Genomic DNA, 21275 nt, shown 5'->3' with positions numbered 1-21275 from the left:
CATCATATGGTAGAAAGAGCAAAACAAACACAAATCATACATTTTAAAAATAAATGGCTTTACGATTTTTTGACAAGAGACCACAGCAATCTAGACAAGAGTAAAAAAGACAATTTTCAACAACACGAAAAAAATAAAATAGTCTTAGCATTCATATGTTAAGACAAGAAGGCATACTAAAGGAATATAAAAAAAAAATTAGTATCCCTGGGAAATTAATGAACATTTGTTGAATACTATAAGGTACATTTCTCTTGCATTGAGTTCATCAGTTATTCACTAATCAACAATCATTAAACTAGTATTTCTTATGCAAATATATGGATATTTTATTTATAGAAGTAGCACAAAATAAAAGACAGTATCAAATAGAAATAGAAGACATCAAGATAAATATTAGCATTAAGTAAATGCTTTGGTATTTAGAAGTACCCTGGCAGTTTGGTTATGTCACTTTAAAGAGTATGTAATATATATATTGCCAAATTATACCAGCAGATAGAAAACACCAAACCAGCAACAAAACCCAGCATTATTTTTTACATATACATGTACACTAGCATGATTGCATACTAAGAGTATTCTCAACACTTTCCAATGAGCTATTTTTATTTATTTATTTTTTAACGTTTATTTTTGAGACAGAGAGAGACAGAGCATGAACGGGGGAGGGTCAGAGAGAGGGAGACGCAGAATCTGAAACAGGCTCCAGGCTCTGAGCTGTCAGCACAGAGCCCAATGCGGGGCTCGAACTCACGGACCGCGAGATCATGACCTGAGCCGAAGTCGGACGCATAACCAACTGAGCCACCCAGGAGCCCCTGAGCTATTTTTAATAATCAGCACCAAGGAGAATGTAAAGAGGGGAACTATTATCCTTTGGGAAGGGACTATGAAAGAGATGGATTTTCTTCTCATTATATATTTTTGTATGTTGGTTGAATTTTTATCATCAGCATTTACTGACCTTTTAACTAAAAAACCTAAGATGGCAATATTCCCTTAATTGATCTACAGAGTCAATGTAATCCCTATCAGAATCCCAGCTGATTTCTTTGTAGAAATCAAAAAAATGATTCTAAAATTCATGCGCGATTGCAAGAAACCCACAACAGCTAAAACAAGCCTGAGAAAAAAAGAATAAAGAATTTATACTTCCCGATTTCAAAACTTCCTACAAATCAATGGTAATCAAGATATTGTGGTACTGGCACAGTATAGACATACAGATCCATGCAATAAAACTGACAGTCCAGAATGAACCCTGTATTTATGGTCAACTGATTTTCAACAAAAATGACAAAACCATTCAATAAGGAAAAAATAGTATTTTCAACAAATGGTGCAAGGAAACTAAATAACCACATAGAGAAGAAATAAATTGGAATCTTATCTCATATCATATATAAAAATTAACTCGAATCAAATACTTCAGTATAAAAAATGAGTCAAATACTTCAATATAAAATCAAAACTTCAAAAAAAACACAAAGGAAATAGTTTTCACAAAAAAGATTTTTGCAAAGGATTTTCAGATGTGAAACCAAAAGCATAAGCAAAAAAGAAACAAAAACAGATAAATTAACTTTATCAAAATAAAAAAACAAAAATAAAAATTTGTTTCAAAGGACAGTACCAAAAAATGAAAAACCAAACCCACAGAGGACTAGATATATGCAAATCATATATCTGACAAGAGATACAAAAGAACTACTACAACTCAATAATAAAAAGATAAAAAATTAAAAATTGGGGGCACCTGGATGGCTCAGTTGGTTAAACATCTGACTCTTCCATGATCTCACAGTTTGCGAGATCAAGCCCTGCATTGGGCTCTGTGCTGACACTGTGGAGCTTACTTGGGATTCCCTCCCTTCCTCCCTCCCTCTCTCTCTCTCTCCTTCAAAATAAATAAACTTTAAAAAAAAAAATTAAAAATTGGGCAAAGGATCTGAACAGACATTTCTCCAAAGATGTACAAACGGCCAATAAGTACATGAAAAGATATTCAACGTCATTAGTCATCAGGGAAATGCACATCAAATCTAGAGTGAGATACCACTTCACACCCACCAGTGCATCTAGAATCAGAAAGTCAGAAAACAACAAGTGTTGGTGAGGATGTGAAAGAATCAGAACCCTCATGCAATGCTGATAAGAATGGAAACTGGTGCAGCTGCTTTGCAAAATAGTCTGGCAGTTCCTGAAATGACTAAACATAAAATTACCATTGATCTAGCAATTCCACTCCTAGATATATACACAAGAGAAATGAAAACACATGCTCACACTGAAACTTGTAAATAATTGTGTATCACAGCATTATCCATAATAGCCAAAGGGTATGGAAATTCTTTTTGAGGTAATGAAAATGTTCTAAAATTGACAACTCTGTGCCCACAAATTTAGTAACCTAGATGAAAAAGACCAATTTCTTGAAAGACACAATCTGCCAAAACCCACACAAAAGAAACATACAACCTGAATGGGCCTGTATCTATAAAAGAAATTCAACCAATATTTAATAACCTTCCAAAACAGAAAGCAACAGGTCCAGATGGGTTCACTGGTGAATTCTACCTAACATTTAAGGAAGAAATTATATCAATTTTTCAATCTCTTTCACAAGCTAGAAACAGAGGGAATACTTCCTAACTTATTCTACAAGGCCAACAGTTATCCTAAAACCAAAACCAGAAAAGATATGACAAGAAACTAGAAAGCATTATCTCTCATGAATATACATGTAAAATTCCTCAACAAAATAATAGCAAATTGAATTTTAAAAAGTATTTAAAAAATTATACCCTGTGACCAAGTGGGATTTGACCCAGGTATACAAGTCTAGTCCAACACTCAAAAATCAATCAATGCAATGCTTCACATCAACAGGCTAAAAAAGAAAAATTACACGGTCATATCAATAAATGCATAAAAAAACATCTGACAAATGCCAACACCCATTTATGATAAAAACTCTCAGTGGGGCGCCTGGGTGGCGCAGTCGGTTAAGCGTCCGACTTCAGCCAGGTCACGATCTCGCGGTCCGTGAGTTCGAGCCCCGCGTCAGGCTCTGGGCTGATGGCTCAGAGCCTGGAGCCTGTTTCCGATTCTGTGTCTCCCTCTCTCTCTGCCCCTCCCCCGTTCATGCTCTGTCTCTCTGTCCCAAAAATAAATAAACGTTGAAAAAACTCTCAGTAAACTAGGAATAGAGGAGAACCTTCTCAACTTAAGAATATCTACAAAAAACCTACAACTCACATCATAACTTGGTGAGAAACTTGAAGCTTTCCCCCTAAGGTTAGGTACAAGGTAAGGAAGCCCCCTCTCACCACTCCTTTTGAACATTATACTGGAAGTCCTTGGTAATGCAATAGGTAAGTAAATGAAATAAAAAGAATATAAACTGGGAAGGAGGGCATAAAATATTCTTTGTCCACAGATGACATGATCTAGGTAGAAAATCCAAAAGATGTGACAAGAAAAACCCCCTGAAACTGGTAAGTGATTATAATAAGGTTGCAGGATACAAGGTTAATATACAAAAGTAAATTGCTTTCTTTTATATCAATAATGAACAAGTAAAATCTGAAATTAAAAACACAATACCAATTACAATTACATTAGCATCAAACGAAGCGAAATGGCTACATATAAATCTAACAAAATATGTATATGAATTCTATGAGGAAAACTACAAAACTATGATGAATGTAATCAAAGAACTAACGTAGAGAGATATTCCACGTTCATGGATAAAAGGACTCAATATTGGCAAGATGTTTATATAGAGCTGCAAAAGACTCAAAAGAGCCAGCACAGTATTGATGGAGAAGAACAAAGTTGGAGGACTGACATTATCCAATTGGAAGACTTACAATAAAGCTACAGTAATCAAGACAGTGTGAAATTGACAAAAGAACAAAGAGATCGATAGAACAGAACAGAGAGCCTATAAATAGACCTCCATTAACACACTCAATTCATCTTTGACAAAGCAGCAAAAGCTATAAAAACAATGGGGCAAAGATGGTCTCTTCCACAGTGGTGCTGAAACATCAGAAGATCCATGTGCAAAAAAGAGTAGATTTATTCATAATTGCCAAAATTTGGAAGCAACCAACGTATCCTTTAGTAGGGTAAATAAATAAACTGTACTACATCCAGACAATGGAAATATTATTCAGTGCTTAAAAAAAAGAACTGTCATGCCATGAAAAGGCATGGTGGATGCATAAATGCATGCTACAAAGTGAAAGAAGCAAATCTGAAAGATTCTAATTACATGACATTCTGAAAAAGGCAAAATTACGGAAACAGGGAAAAGATCAGAGATGGGTGATAAGAGGGGATGGCAGGATAAACAGGCAGATCACAGAAGATTTTTAGGGCAGTAAAAATACTTTGTATATTATAATGGTAGATATATAACAGTTGTCCAAATCCGTAGAATACACTACACCAAGAGTGAGCTCTAAGGTAACTATGGACTTGGGATGATTACGTGTCAATGTAGGTTCATCCTTAGTAAAAAAAAAAAAAAAAAAAAAAAAAAAAAGAAAAAACAAAATCCCAGGGAGGTTCCACGCTGTTAGCAAAGAGTGGGGCTCGATCCCAGAAACCATGAGATCATGACCTGAGACGAAATCAAGAGTTGGTCTCTCAACCAACTGAGCCACTCAGGTGCCCCTGTTATTCATTTAACATATGGGCAATATGGTGCTAGGCTAGGCTGTGCATAACCAACAGAGTTGTGAGCTAAATTAACAGTTGCTGTATCTAGCCACTAAGTTGTAGAGTGTTTGTTACGCAGCAATACACTGGTACAATTGACTTTTTTTAAATGCTCTAGTGTATCCTACAATGACATACATAAAATAAAAATTGGGATATATCACAATTTTAGTATAGCATTAAAAATTAAATGTATAGTGGGGCACCTGGGTGGCTCAGTCTATTATGCGTCTAACACTTGGTCTCGGGTCAGGTCATGATCTCGTGGTTTGTGAGTTTGAGCCCCGCATCGGGCTTAGTAATCTAATAGTTTACTGAGATTTCGCATATGCATATCAGTGCGGAGCCCACTTGAGATTCTCTGTCTCTCTCCCTCTTTTCTGGCTTCTCCTGCTAGTACTTTCTCTCTCTCTCAAAATAAATAAACATAAAAATTTAAAAAGAAAATCAAATGTATAGTATCACTTTCTCTTTGGGTACATATTCATACTAAATTAACATATCATGAAAAATGTGTTTTATCTTTATATCTGTTGGAACTTAGCAAAACTATGCATGAAGCAGATATTCGAATACTATTAATATACCACCAGTCAATAGAATTCATTTACCATAAAAGCCAAGTTTTGCTTTTTTTTGCAAGTTAAAGCACTAGAGTACTTATTGAATCTTTGTTATATTTTCCAGTTGGTACAATGTAGCACAAATCAAATAAATTAAGGATAAAACATTATTATTGTCAATTTAAGGATGTTTTTATAATTTCAGCATATGTATGGCCTATTTGATTTCAGAATTAGAACCACACCTGCCATGGACCATTTCCTCTAATTATTTATACCCCAAATACATGTAAATTTATGTATTGTTAGCACTTCACCACCTTTCACATTTTCTTTCAAAATACAGGAAAATATAGAAAAGTACCTTTAATCTTGCTTCGCAGATATTTTAAGACTTCTTGGGTTCCTTTCTGAAAACATGGAGAGAAGATACATATTCACCAAGACATACTTTGCAGTTTCATAGATCAACATGCATGTTTGAATTTCAAATTTAAAAACATAGCTGAGTTCCAAATATGCTTACATTTATAATTTCTCTTCGAATCGTTCTCAAAGGATTTCCTTCTAGTGCCAGAAATTTCAAATGAAGTTTTCCCAATGAACAGGGTAGACTACAAAAAAGATTAAACATAATTCAACCAAATAGTTGGCTATAAAACTAACAACATTTGACAAACTTTATCATATAACCATATCAAAAACAGCTCAAGTAACATAGGCCTAAAATAAATCCCTTTGAGATAAATGTTTAACATGTAAAAGAAAAAATAGATTTATTTTGAAATTGTCCTATTGTGATTGCTAAAAAAATGTGAACTTTAAAACATTTGCTAAATAAAAACCATAAAAAGCAAATCTGAAAGAATCAGTGATTCAGGATAGCCATACTCATTAATATTAAATGTTTTGATTTTGCCCTTCAAGTAAGCAAAGAAAATTCTTCCCTAATGATCTAATAGTTTACTGAGATTTCCCATATGCAAAACCACTCCTATCCCATGTATTCAACCCATAATCACAAATTTTTTTTAATTTTTTAATGTTTATTTTTTTTAAATTTTTTAAATGTTTTATTTATTTTTGAGAGCAAGAGAGACAGAGCATGAGTAGGGGAGGGGCAGAGAGAGAGGGAGAACTGGCTCCAGGCTCTGAGCTGTCAGCACAGAGCTCAACACAGGGCTCAAACTCACAGACTGTGAGATCATGACCTGAATTGAAGTCAGATGTTTGACTGAGCCACCCAGGCACCCCATGTTTATTTTTTTTTTTAATGTTTATTCATTTTTTGAGAGAGGGAAAGAGAGAGAGGGAGTGAGCAGGGGTGGAACAGAGAGAGACAGAGACACAGAATCCGAAGCAGGCACTGGCTCTGAGCTGTCAGCACAGAGCTTGAGCATAGGGCTTGAACCCACGGGCTGCAAGATCATAACCTGAGCTGAAGTCAGATGCTTAACCAACTGAGCCACCCAGGTGCCCCAAGTTTATTTATTTTTGAGAGACAGAGCACAAGCCAGGGAGGAGCGTAGAGAGCAAGAAACACAGAATCTGAAAGCTGCAGGTTCTGAGCTCCGAGCTGTAAACCCAGAGCCCGACGCAGGGCTCAAGCTCAAGAACCATGAGATCACAACCTGAGCTGAAGTTGGACACTCAACCAACTGAGCCACCCACGCACCCCACCAATTTATTTTTTAATGAGAATATAATCAAATTGGTTCTGCTCTTAATCTTTCAGTAGCTTCCAATCTCTTAACGAATGAAAACTGACTCTTCACAAGCATTTTACAGACCACATGGCCTTAACTTACAAGTCCTAAATTCCCACAGTCTCCCTTAATGTACCTTATTTACCAGGTAAACTTGATTCCTTGCTGTTCTCTAAATATATCCCTACAATTTCCTGAACTTTCAAAGCTTTCTTTGTACAGTTTCATCCTACCAAGGCAATCATTCTAATCACCTTACATGTGTACTTAAAAATCGCAGTCATCCTTTAAAGATCACATGGTGGGACTAAAGTGAGGCATGACCCTGAAAGTAGGTATGATCTTAAATTTTGTGCTCTTAAACACTTAACTTGCTTCACACTAGTCTAAGTCCTAACGATCATCTAAAAACATTTCTTCTTCTACATAGTCTGCCCTGATTCCTCTCAATAAATGGCTGGTTCCTGTATCTCTTTTAAGCCCCCAAAGCACTTTATATCCCTTCCATGTCTTTACATTCATTTGATAAATTCAAGAAATATTTATATTTAAATACAGGCACCTTCTATATACCAAGGCACTGATCTAGGAGTTAGAGAGAGCGCAGTGAACAAAACAGATAAATATCCTGACTTCTTAGTTTACGTTCTAGTGGATTAGAGTAACTTGCAAAATAGATCTGATTCTATTAGTATTTTAAGCTTGCTGCAAGGACCAAATCTAACTATTCTTTGTAGGTCTGTACATGATACTTGTTTACTAAATATTTACTGAATTCAATTTAGAAAAAAAAAAGATCTCCACGTTTTTCTCAAATATTATTAACTTATTAATATTAACTTCTGAATTATAAGCAAATGCAGGCATGATTTCTTATTCATTTGATCTTTAAACTTACCTACTGATATCATTGTTGCTTAGGTCAAGCCTTTCCAAAGACTGTAGTAGTGTAATTTCATCTGGAACAGATTTTAACTTATTATCCCGCAGGTCTAGCACAAGGATAGAATTCAGATGCTTAAGATGTTCTGGCCCTAACATTTCAATCTGGTTTTCACCTACATGTAATTCCTACAAAACCAAAGATCAATCACATGTATTTCTGTATTCAATTTTTATTAGGTAATAAAAATAATATTGAAATCTAATCACTGAAAAACACATGGAAAAACATGTTTCTAATTACTAAGGTGCTTAAATTTTCAATTACAAGTAAGCTATCTTACAGCTAAAAATGGCAAAAACAGAACACTTTCAAGGATTTTCTGGAAATTTAAAAATAATTACAGATTTAATCTGGCAGAAGCTCAAAATCTGTAAAACCAAACCACAGAAATTATTTAGTAGTTAACATTTATAGAATAAAAATACAAATCTAAGAACTATACTAATAAAAAAAAGTTTTAATACAAATCAGAATAAGCTTAAAAAGTTATTTATATCACAGTTTGTTATTCAACATTTTCATTAGTGATTATTATATATACTGATTTCCCATTAACAGAATCTATAAATATTAGATGTATAATTAATCTTTAAACAATAACATTTTCAGTTCCTTTTATCACTGCCACCATTCTGTTTAAAAGAAACCCTTTTGGAGCACCTGTAAGCTTCCGACTTCGGCTGGCTGGAGTCATGAGGTCACAGTCATGGGTTTAAGCCCCATGTCGAACCTTTCCCCACAGTCAGTGCAGAGCCTGCTGTGGATTCTCCCTCCCCCTCTCTCTCTGCCCTCTTCCACTCACACTTTCTATCTCAACGTAAAACTTTAAAAACTAAAAAACAAATAAGTAAAACTCTTTTAACTCTAATACATAACAGTATACATGAAGAAAAACAAAACATGACAAATTTAAAAGACAATGTTAACATTGTATACTTAAAACCATAAGAAAGTAATTTTAAAGAGACCCAATTATGATCAGGTAAACATGAGAGGTGGCAACTTACAGAATTAGATACATATTCCTCCCTAGTATTCCAGGTCTCCTACAGTATGGCCCCAACTTATGACGTTAGTCTCAACACCTACTTCTCCAGTTGTATACTACTCCCCAGATGAAAGAGACAAATTCCTATTTTTAAGTTGACTATTTCGTTAAAAAAAAATCTATTACTAGCAATACCATGAATGTATTTAGTCATATTAAAATTCTGAAAAATATAGGAAAAACATAGCACCTATAACTAATACATATTCCCAAGGTAAATCAAGATTAAAATTTTCATTTTCATAATTAACTTTCAGAAAATACACAGTTATTTAGTAATCAAGTATATATTACCTTTAATAACCTACAAGAAGGAAATTCTGGTAGAAAACGTAATTTATTCCTCTGCAAATAGAGCAATTCTAGTGACTCCATGTTAGCCAATTCAGGAGGTACAGTTTCTAAGAAATTTGAATTACAATCCAAATGCTTTAATCCTGCAATACATAGTAAGTGAAAAACAAAAATATCTTAATAAAGAAAAATATTGGTCTATAATTATATATACATTCAAAGAATGTGTACATCATCATAAGGATCATTATGAGGACTTATAAACTCATTCAATACTGATATAATAATCAAGAATCCTAGAATTAAATAAACGTAAAGTAAGATTTTTTTCTACATTTAATTATAATTAAAGAGAACTGATATTAAAAATAATGTTTAATAAAAGTCCAAGTCATCATATTACTTGGCAATCAAAAAGAATGAAATCTTGCCATTTGCAACTACATGGATGGAACTGGAGGGTATTATGCTAAGCAAAATTAGTCACAGAAAGACAAATATCATATGACTTCACTCATGTGAGGACTTTAAGATACAAAACAGATGGACATAGGGAAGGGAAGCAAAAACTATATAAAAACAGGAAGAGGGAAAAACATAAGAGACTCTTAAATATGGAGAACAAACAGAGGGCTGCTGGAGGGGTTGTGGGAGGGGGGAAGGGCTAAACGGGTAAGAGGCATTAAGGAATCTACTTCTGAAATCATTGTTGCACTACATGCTAACGAACTTGGATGTAAATTTTTAAAAAAACAACAAAAAAAAAACCAGCCACATCTTAAACTCACCAAGTTGTGCACATTAAATATGTGTAGCTTTTTGTGTCAATCATTCATCAATAAAGTAGTTTTAAAAAATAATAATAATAGTCCAAGTAATCTTTGTAATGGTAAAAACCAAAGTACTCCAGTACGCTGTTAAGATATTCTAAAATATATAAACTACACACTATGAGATATTATTTCCCTCAGTAATTATACACCCTTAAAAAAAAAGCTTAAGGTAGTTAAAGACATATAAAGACACAGGCATACTAGCTGTATGAATGGATATTAAACAACTGTGGCTAGTAGTAGCTCAGACATATATATTTAAATTAGGCAAGTTGACTTTCTGTCAAAAAGCCTCGGATTTCTATGTATGCCTTCCTATTCTTCCATCCACCCATACTACTTTTCTCTCCCTGTGTTCTTTCCTTTCTTTTTCTATTTTTGTTTAAATTACATGTTTTTTTTCTAACATCTTAGCTAACACTATGGACAAGAATGCATAATATATAGCTCAAGAAGGATGTTCTTACTTGCAGGATCTCTCTCTTACCTCCTGGATCTTTCTTTCTTAAAAGGCAAATCAAAAACAAAATGGATAAAAGTAAAGGTCTGCTTTCCATTAAGAATTCAATAAGCAGTACTCCCCCAACCCATATCACAGATTCTTCAACTTGCAATGGCCACCACACCATATTTTCCACAATTCAGTCTCAACTGTCTAGTTTGAATAGATGATATACATTTTTTGCTATATTTTGAGTCTACCAATTTTCACATAATGCAAGACTGAGTTGATACATTGCCTTAAACTGCTTCTTTAAGTATTTAAAGAAGTTGTTTTTCAAAAGAAATGTACTACTTTCAACAAATAATGTAGTAATTTATGTATTATTTGGCTACAGCATTTTTAAAAATGTCACAATGTGATCCGCCCCAAATCCAGTAAATTCACCCCAAATCCAGAAAAGTTGGTTTTAAAAGCTACAGACCTATTATAGGGACCCCTGGTGGCTCAGTGGGTTAAGCATCCAACTCCTGATTTTGGCTCAGGTTATGATCTCACAGGGTCATGGAATCTAGACCAGCGTCAGGCTCCATGCTGAACATGGACCCTGCTTGGGATTCTTTCTCTACCTCCCTCTCTTTGTCCTGCCCCCACTCTCACACACACATGCTCTCTCTCTCTCTCTCTCTCTCTCTCAAAATAAATAAATAAACATTAAAAAAAATAATAAAAGTTAGAGACTACAGTTTTCACAATTGTTTGCATTTAAGAGCACTGACTGAGAATACAAGCAGTGTGCAGTGGAAAGAGCAATGGGGATGCAGTAAGAGGATTCAAGCTCTTATAGGATCCTTGGCTTTACAATTTATAAGATAATTTCTAAGTCTAGGTTTATGAATCTTTAAAATGTAAAAAATACACATCCCCCTAAAGTATAGAACCTTTGTAATGGCAAAACAACATATGTAAAAGTATTCGTTACAAAGAATCACACGAATGCTAGAATATTGTTCTTAGGATCCAGTCATTAATAGTGAAATAATAACCAAATGTACTACTGGTGGTAATTTAAAAGTATCACTGTCATGGCTAAAGGAAGAAAGTATCTAATCATGAATTATGCTGCATATTGGAAAATTTGCCATAAATTCAAAGTATTTTTCTATTGATTTCTCTATCTTTTCCCATCTCTCAAGATGGGTCCATCTAATTTATGGAAAATAAAATCCATGCTTCTTACATACTAACTAGAGATAACAATATTTTATGTTTAGCTCTACTTTTTAATATGTTTACAGAAAAATGGCAAAGACAAGCAAAGTCTTAATTACTCGTAACCCAAGCAAAGGCTCCCCTAGAATATCAACTTGATTTATGGCAGATTTAACTTATGCATTCCTATTACAAATGACTATTAATCTAAACTAAAACAGCACAATTTTACAAATTTATCTCAAAATGATCTGTAATCAACTGCACAAAATCACTTCCATAACTTCCACAAAAGGGAGGTTTAAAGAAATGAAGAGGGCTTACTTATGATTAGCAGAAAAGACTATATAAGGTAAACAGTGTAAGGCTGACACACACAGTGTGCTCATTAACCAAGAAATAATAATAGTTTGCCTTTAAACAACAACAACAAAAATTACCAAGATTTTGGCCTCTAAATCAAGAATTCTAAGATGATTAAGTATAATTATTTAAAAGGTACTGAAATCTGCCTTCTATTTTTTTAATCACTTAATATTATTAGTTCTAGAATACATTAAATATAATGGTTCAATGGTAAACTTCAATAGAACCACTATTTTAACCTTTTTTAAAAAAAAAAAATGATTGGGGGCGCCTGGGTGGCGCAGTCGGTTAAGCGTCCGACTTCAGCCAGGTCACGATCTTGCGGTCCGTGAGTTCGAGCCCCGCGTCAGGCTCTGGGCTGATGGCTCGGAGCCTGGAGCCTGTTTCCGATTCTGTGTCTCCCTCTCTCTCTGCCCCTCCCCCGTTCATGCTCTGTCTCTCTCTGTCCCAAAATAAATAAAAAACGTTGAAAAAAAAAATTAAAAAAAAAAAAAATGATTGACCATTTGGACAAAACTAGACCATCCCTGACATCATTATTTCTGGGCCATGAGGAACTACAGCTATAATGTAACCACGTAAGCAGAATCACCTATGGGAGGGGAATAACCTCTTAGTGAATGTTGAATGAATGAATGAATGAATGAATGAGGAGATAGCATAGCTCAAAACCCTAATCAATATCTCAGATATATAATTTTTCCATAGTTCATAATCATATTTTATTTTCCTCTTTTTGATATGCCAAAATATGTTTTTAGTAGTAGCTGTTTAGGAAGTTAAGCTAGACAATAATGCTCTGAAGAAAATCTGGCTACTTGCTATTGTTTGCTTTGCCAGTATAAAATCTATTATTTTATTTCTCTGTAACTGACTATATTAAAATTTATTTTTCTAAATATAAGTTGCACCAACTTCAAATTTATGTATTTTTTAAAATAGAGATTTACTTTTCATTCCACTTATTTCTGCTGGCAAACTCTTCAGTTGATTACTGGAAAGATTGAGTCGCACCAGACTGGACAGAGAACAAAAACTAGCAGGAACAGTTGTAAGACGATTATTGGAAAGATCCTTTAGAAAGAGAAAGAAAGAAAGAATGAATGAATAAATAAATAAATAAACAAACAAACAAACAAACAAATGATCCCTAAAAGGGATTTCAGAAGTTTGAGGAGATTGCAACCTAAAACAAGACTATTTCAGAGGTGGTATGTTTTGTAGCCCCCATTCACAATTTCACAAGTTGTCATTCATTACCTCAGTATTCTACAGGACCACTATGTGCCTAATAATGTAGCAGGAAGAAATCAGAATGAATTCTGACTTCAGAAATATTTTACATAAAGGTTTCTGTTACTACTAAGTCATATCATGCATCATGTTTTTAATTTAAAAACCCATTTGTTCATCCAGTATTTATTGACTACCTATGATAAATTAGGCAAACCATATAGGTAAATTGCAATATGAGATGAAAAATTTATTTGCAAGAAAGAAAAATTCTTCAAAGAAAAAAAATAAAGCTGAGAAAATGGACATTTTAATTTTTAAGGGAAAAATAGTCCCTCCATTCTTCTGCTGATCTCAGCAAATCTGCTTTAATAGAGTCCGGAAGTTTGCTCTCTATTTTTCCTTCATTCAAGCTTGCCTAATTAATGTCTATACCTGTTTCTTTAAATCACTGTTTCTATTTTTTCATTAAAACATAAACTATTATGAGAGAACATTTTTTTTGAAACTGCACTTAAAAGACAATCAGATAATACTTAATGACAGTTGAATTAGGTGTAAGTACTTCACTAGCTAACAGCAAACTGTTAGATAGGGACAATTGCAACAATAGATAAGAAAAAAATGACTTAAGGTAACTTGTTCTCTGAAGACTTTCATTTAGTCTAACATTAAACAGTTGCATTTGTAACCCTAAATCAATTAAGATGATAGAAAAAGGTAAAAATGCTAGATCAGTTATTTTTTATAAAACACACTGATACTATCATAAATAACACAGCATATCATAAACTACAACAGGAAACAACAATCTACAACTCTAATACTCTATATACTAAGAGATTAGTAATAAATAAATATTTTGTTAATATCAGAAGTTACTGACAATAAATGCAATGTGGTATTCTGGATTGGATCCTGGAACAAAAAAAAAGGACATTAGTGGAAAAACTGGGAAAATCTTAAAATCTATAGTATAGTCAGTAATATTGTACCAATGTTAATTTCTTAGTTTTCAAATGTGCTATGAGTATGTAAATTGTCAACATTAAGGAAAGCTGGGTGAAGAATATATTAGAACTCTCTGTACTATCTTTACATTTTTGTAAATCTAAAATTATTTCAAAATAAAAAGCTTAATTAAAAAGGGTTTTGATACAGAAGAGATATTAATTCACAAATTCTTAAGACATTTTAAATAACCCAAATCAACAAAATTTACTAAGAAATTAAACATTATTGCAGTTAATAATTGTATTAGATATAAAGCATTGTGTCTAGTTTAATGCATCTACTTTATATATCATGAAATACATTATATATAAATAAATCCATATTTATGCTGTCATTCCTTCAGTAAATATTTATTTAGTACCATTGCTAAGCAGTTTTTATATACCTTTAAGAAATACTACTAGCTTGGGATGCCTGGGTGGCTGAGTCAGTTAAGTTTCTGACTTCAGCTCAGGTCATGATCTCACAGTTTGTGAGTTCGTGAGTTTGAGCCCTGTGTCAGACTCTGTGCTGAGAGAGAGAGGAAGAGAATCTTAAGAAGGCTCCATACTCAGTGGGGAGTCTGATGCAGGGCTCAATCCCACAACCTTGGGATCATGACCTGAACCAAAATCAAGAGTCAGGTGCTCAACCGACTGAGCCACCCAAGCTCCCCTAATATGCTTATATTTCTAATGTTGTAATATATTAGTGCTCACATTTATGATATGATAAATGAGTCCTTAAGAACACAATTCTCAACTGAAATATCCTTTCATTATGCATATGCCTATCTGGGAACCCATAAAAACAACTGGGAACTGCTACAGTTTATTACGTTTCCTTTCTAATCTAAATACTCTTCTTTTTTTTCATCAATTGCTATCTTTTACCATTAAACTTTATAAGAAAATCTGATGGCTCCCTCCTTAGCCATTCATTTTATCTACCTATGCCTTTTGCTTTCCAAACCTTATATCCAATTTGATCAGATTGGATATTGACAGATACTGAAGGAATGTCTGAGGACAGTATATACATTGATTTCAAACACTACAGCAGATCAGGGAAATATCAAGGAAGATGTACTTAAAAGTAAAAAAACAGAGGTAAAAGAATTACTTTTTCCTTTAATGGGAAATAAACTTTAAGACTAAAGTGATATAAATAAGTTCTTCAAAGTATGTAATAGGGAAAAGAACAAGAATATAAGAGGAATTAACCATGTACAATAGAGAGTATATATTGGAACAACTAATCTCCATCTAATCTAGCTAAAGTCTTTCAGTTTGCAGATTTTACAGTGGAATCTTACTCCTTCAGGGGTATAGTGGAAGAAAAAAAGGGATACATTTTGGAGTCAAATTGACTTATGTTAAAATCCTAAATTCCTTACTTATTAGTTATGTGACTTCAGATGAGATGTTTTTTGTTTTGTTTTGTTTTGTTTTGTTTTTATAAACCGTAATTCTGTATCTATTCTAGGGGATAAAACTATGTACCTTGCTATAGGTAAAGCAAAAAGCCAAGTGCCTACTGTTTCTATTATTCTTAAAATAATATCGTATTGCTTTACAGTTATTTCTATTTAGAATATGACAGATAAAATGAAAATTTTGTGAGGTAATGTGGACATTTTGAAAAATGGGGACGAAAAGGCAGGCCTTAAAGGGATTATCTAGACACTCATAGGACAGGAGGGTCACAGAGGCAATAAAGGAGGATGGATATACAAAAGAGAACTGGTATATGCTACAGACACCCGTGCTCTATTTTGCAAAACCATAAAAATCCTCTGAATAACAGTCATCCTTGTCACCCCTTTCCCACACTCTCTTCCTAAATTCAAACCTAAGTTGATTTCATAAGAAAAAATAAGAAAAACTGATTTTATAATACCTAATTTAGCAATCTAATTGAAATGCAGTTTCTGATAATCCAGTCATGTAATCAGCTGTCCATGTTCTCATCATTTCAATCATACATTCAATTTCTAAGCCTGGTGAAAAATCCCACCTGCCCCAAATTACATAAAAATTGGAAAATCACAACTTACCAAGTCTTCTAGGTTGAAAAGTTGTTCAAATCCCTCTGGTATGCAAGTTAGTTCATTATGCTGGAGATAGAGGCCCTTCAGGTTTCTCAGATTTGTAATTTCTTCAGGGAGTATTTGCAGTTTGTTATGGCTATTGATTGACAAAATAAATGCTGAGTAATTTGGTCACAACACAATACATAATTGTAAAGGTATTTTTGCTAACTACATGGGCTCATTTTAAAAAATAAAATATGGTGACTAATTTTAAGGACTTCTCAAACTTCACATGCTAATGATGTTAACTCATTAAAATTACAGTAAGCTGAAGCAATCAAATAGAGAGTTTCAAAGAAAACAAAGAAATACAGGTTTTTAACCAAATAATTTATGAACTTTTAATTGTTTCCTTATAACCTAGTCTTGATTTTATATGCAATGTGAAAGGATATACTGGACAATTTTCATACTATGTCTGAATTTTAGAATTTTGACAAGAGACATGGGCACACATACATTATAATGGGAGTCACAGCTCATATGGGGATTATGTTTTTAAGCTAGCACTCAAGACAAAAATAGCTCTTTTTAAGAGCCTGGCATGTCCAGCTGAATGCAATATGTGACTCCACTCTTCTTTGTACTTAGTCTTAACTTTTCTACTCAGTTCCTCTGTAGAGATACTTGGTTTATTGTTTTAGAAGTCCCAAGTCACTGAGCATGATATATTCCTTCATAATTAAGAGATGACCTGACTTAACCTGTTCCCAGATTTATCTTAACTATTTACTTAGGAATCCATTCTACTTTCACACCATATATAATTACTTAACAAGTAACAGGGTGAAATGAGAAATATAACAGGGTAAAAATAACCTTAAATTACATAAAAATAAAACTAGTTAGAACAAAAATGCCAAAAGATGCATTCTAAAATAAGAAACACTAAAAAATTGTCAAAAATTGGTTACTATTGGGGCTCCTAGGTGGCTCATCTGACTCTAGACTTTAACTCTAGATTTTGGCTCTTGCCTTTACAGGCCATACCCATGCCTTTGACTTGTATGGGGAAGAGGTTCTGATGTAGCTCTAAACAATTAGCACCTTTTGTGTGTAGCTATTTTTGCTTTTGTGGTAATTTTAAGTTTTTCACCAGATGAGGGCTGTAAATTAAGGAACCATTTTCCCTCAAAGCAATGAACTTACCTCCAGAACACAGAGACTTGACTATGCTATGTTAGATCTGTAACTATACCTATTTTATAAACCACAGTTTTTCAAACTATGTTTTGAACACTTAGACCTCTTTATCTACTAAATGAAATCTTCCCAAATCCCTTTTCCCCTAACCTGTGCATATATAACATATAAGGTAGTTATTTCTTAAAAGTCTAGAGGTATAGATTAAAGGGCAAACAAAGTTAGTGAGAGCCTTAGCCACCTGGCTTCCCACATACCTAACAAGTACCAGAACCATATCCACAGAGTCCTCAGAAAAGTTTAAAAGCTACTAATACTAAAGCCATGACATTTTTCATCACTAATGAAATAACTGTTTCAAATTTCTTCCTTTGCTTGACCTGGATATTTTAAAGAATATCAAAGTAACTTAAAACCTGAGATATTAACAAAAAGGTTTTCTAAAATAACCACTAAAAACTGTTATATAAAAATAAAACAAAAAGTACTTTAAGAAAAATCAACTGGACATTTGTAAAATCAGAAAAACATGTGGGCAATTAATTCTAAAACAAAAATAATCTGAGAAAACTTAAAACTCTTACTTTTACCACTTTCTGAGATCATACAAAAATATTTTCTAATGTTAAAAAATAATTTTTAAAATATTAGATTTATACCATTATATTAGCAATACTGAAATTAAATAAGCTTAAATTTTACCTGACATTAAGTTTCTGAAGATTTTCTAACTCTCTTATAGCAGAAGGAAGGGATGTCAGCTGATTATCATGTATCTAAAAGTTATTAAAAGACAGTCAATATCTTAGTCTTATAATTAATAATACATGAGCATGAGTTTGTCACTGTACTGAATTCTTCCACAATAATTTTGTTACTGTAATTCAACAGTATTGAGTTGGAGTCTGGTAATTTATTCCACATACAGAAGAGGAAAAGGAATTTGAAGTTGACCACAATGCTGTTCAGAAACCGTGAAGTAATAAAGTCATCAATTTTAAATATTACAATTAAAAAATAACTTTATCTCATTGAGTGGAATTTCAATCTGAAATGAGAGATGAGAGCTTTAGAAACTAATAGCACTTTGATGGTATGATTTATGTCAACATATAGCAAAAAAAAAAAAAGAGAGAGAGAGAGAGAGAAAGGGTAGGGGGAACCTCTCTCATGTTCTCACAGAACCATATTATTTTGAAAGTACGAGAAACCTGAGAGAACACCTAAAGCCAATCCATTCATTTTACAAATGAAGAAAATAAAAACGTATCTAGAAATTTCACCAGATCCAACTTTTTCAAACACGAATTAGAAGATTTCCGATGTTCCTACATAAAGTACATCAGAACTCTGTAGATTGTGAAACAAACTACTCATACTTTACTTCACAACACATGGCAACTAGAGACTAAAAGCAGTCTCTTAATATACACACAAAAATTTAAGTTCAATAATTTAAGTCAGCGTTGAAGACAAGTTTAGAATAAATTAATTTTAAGTGCTGCTTTCATGTCTAGAATAATGATGAGAAAAATAATAGCAATGAAAACGGATAAGCAGCAGCAACCACCTGTTAAATGCTGATTCTGTTTGCATGCAATAATGCATTTAGTTCTAAGAACAAGTTTTGGGGCGCCTGGGTGGCTTGGTCGGTTGGGCGTCCGACTTCGGCTCAGGTCATGATCTCACGGTCCGTGAGTTCGAGCCCTGCGTCGGGCTCTGTGCTGACAGCTCAGAGCCTGGAGCCTGTTTCAGATTCTGTGTCTCCCTCTCTCTCTGCTCCTCCCCAGTTCATGCTCTGTCTCTCTCTGTCTCAAAAGTAAATAAAAGTTAAAAAAAAAAAATTTTTTTTAAAAAGAAAAAAAAATAATTCTAAGAACAAGTTTTTAAAAATAGGTAGTAGTGTCAGTCCTGGTTTATAAAAGTGGAAACTGAGGCACAATGAAGTTACTTTGCAAGGTTACACAGCTATCAAGTGGCACAGTCAGAAACTGAAGCCTGAGTTCTGTATGTACACTCTTAATTATCATGCTATACCCACCAATAATTTGTTATTCTTCCTACAGTCTACCAATTAAACATGGGTTTTCTACTTTTTTCTGCTTATGAAGCCTAAATTTAGCCTTAGAGTCTCTTAGAGTTGCAACTAATGACATATTTATAATCAGTCAACTTACATCAAGAACAGTGAGTGCAGGCAGCAGTCGGAGATCATCTGTAAGTGACTGAAGTTTATTGTTGGATATGATTAGTTTGGTCAAATCCGTCTGCTCCCACCATCGCTCAGTAGCACTGAATGAAAGATTCTGATTAGCTTCCTCAGGGATATCCACATTTATTCTCCAGACACACTGAGGTACTATTTCCATCACCACCACACCAAAAAGAAAAAAAGGAAAAGAAAGAAAACAAGAAGTGAGATACTAAGTGGCATATTTTTATAATAGCCATGCAGTTCATCTATTGGAAAGTAATTTCTGAAACATTAAAAAAAAAATACTTAAAAACAATTCAAACGAACAATGAATTACAACTAAAGTTGATTTTATTCAAAAACAGAATATGATATGTATTTTACATATTAAATCTTTTATCTTCATTCAACTATATTTACTATATACATACTCTGCACAGCACATTGCAGTCGACATATAATGCAAATAAAGAAAGGACTCTACCATTGCACTAATAGAATAGGGAGAAGTCATGGAAATCAACATTTATAAGGTGATGTCATAATTTTATAACATTAGTATATACTGTCTGAGAAAACACTGATGTTAATAATAGCTAATGATAATAGCTAACACTTACAAATACCAGGCAATTTTCTAATATACTATTTAAACCTCGTAACAACTCTGCGAGATAGGTGTTGTTACTATTCTCATTTTATAGACAAGAAAAATGGGCACAGAGAGAATGTATAATTTACCCAGGGCTACACAGCCAGTAAGTAGCAGAAATGGGATTCAAACACCTATAAAGTTATACTACTGTCTTGACTCTCGGTGGATATTTGGAAAGCATAACTGACTCTGGTAGCTGCTCTCTATTTTACCTAACATACAATTTTATTTCTTACCCCATCACACAACATTGTGTGAATCCCATTGGAACAAATATCGCAACTCCTGTAACACAGCAAATAAGACTGTAAGTTGAACATGGAGAGTTGAGGTTCACCACTATAAAAACTGAAACCTCAGGAAGGTACTAACTTGCTATAGCGTTGTAGCAAAACTATTTTAAAGAGTCCTTCATTCCATCATATAAGTAGGACTACATATCAGTCTGATTTAGAACTTTGAGCATTATTAATCAAGGCAACAATCAGTTATACCCTGCAGTCATTGACTACGATTACAGAATGATACTAAATGAAAAAGTGCAAAGTTTCAAGTTCAGGATACTGAAGTACAATTCAGGTTTACTAGTCTGATACATTGGATTTATGGAAGCAAAGAAAATCTCCTTAAATCTATGAGACTTATACACACTCAAAAAAAAGGTTTCTATGAAAAAGGTACAGCTGACATTATACATAAAGGTGAAAGACTAAGGGCTTTCTCTTAGTGTTTTCTTGATGCACATTCTCACTACTTTAGAATTTTACTATGGATCCTGACCAATGCAATAAAACAAAAGAAATAAAAGATGTTCAGGTTAG

At 33.5% G+C, this 21275-nt stretch overlaps 1 protein-coding gene across 1 annotated transcript in view; it reads right to left on the bottom strand.

Annotated features, from left to right (window-relative positions):
- LRRC40 (leucine rich repeat containing 40) overlaps positions 1 to 21275 on the bottom strand; it is a 48601-nt gene that overhangs the window by 17660 nt on the left and 9666 nt on the right. Inside the window, exons 2-9 of the mRNA XM_047085350.1 lie at positions 19783 to 19964; positions 18308 to 18381; positions 16427 to 16556; positions 13095 to 13218; positions 9292 to 9434; positions 7902 to 8074; positions 5824 to 5911; positions 5662 to 5707 (exon numbers count right to left, since the gene is read on the bottom strand). Of these exons, the coding sequence (XP_046941306.1) occupies positions 5662 to 5707; positions 5824 to 5911; positions 7902 to 8074; positions 9292 to 9434; positions 13095 to 13218; positions 16427 to 16556; positions 18308 to 18381; positions 19783 to 19964 (960 nt within the window). The remainder of the gene's footprint in view (positions 1 to 5661; positions 5708 to 5823; positions 5912 to 7901; positions 8075 to 9291; positions 9435 to 13094; positions 13219 to 16426; positions 16557 to 18307; positions 18382 to 19782; positions 19965 to 21275) is intronic.

Source organism: Lynx rufus, unplaced genomic scaffold, assembly GCF_022079265.1.
Source record: "Lynx rufus isolate CCGP_SWC_20201006 ecotype Redwood Valley unplaced genomic scaffold, mLynRuf1.p SCAF_2, whole genome shotgun sequence".
NCBI classification, from domain to species: domain Eukaryota; kingdom Metazoa; phylum Chordata; class Mammalia; order Carnivora; family Felidae; genus Lynx; species Lynx rufus.
Note: the sequence above shows the minus strand (reverse complement) of the source record. Positions and strands in the feature narration are given on the sequence as shown.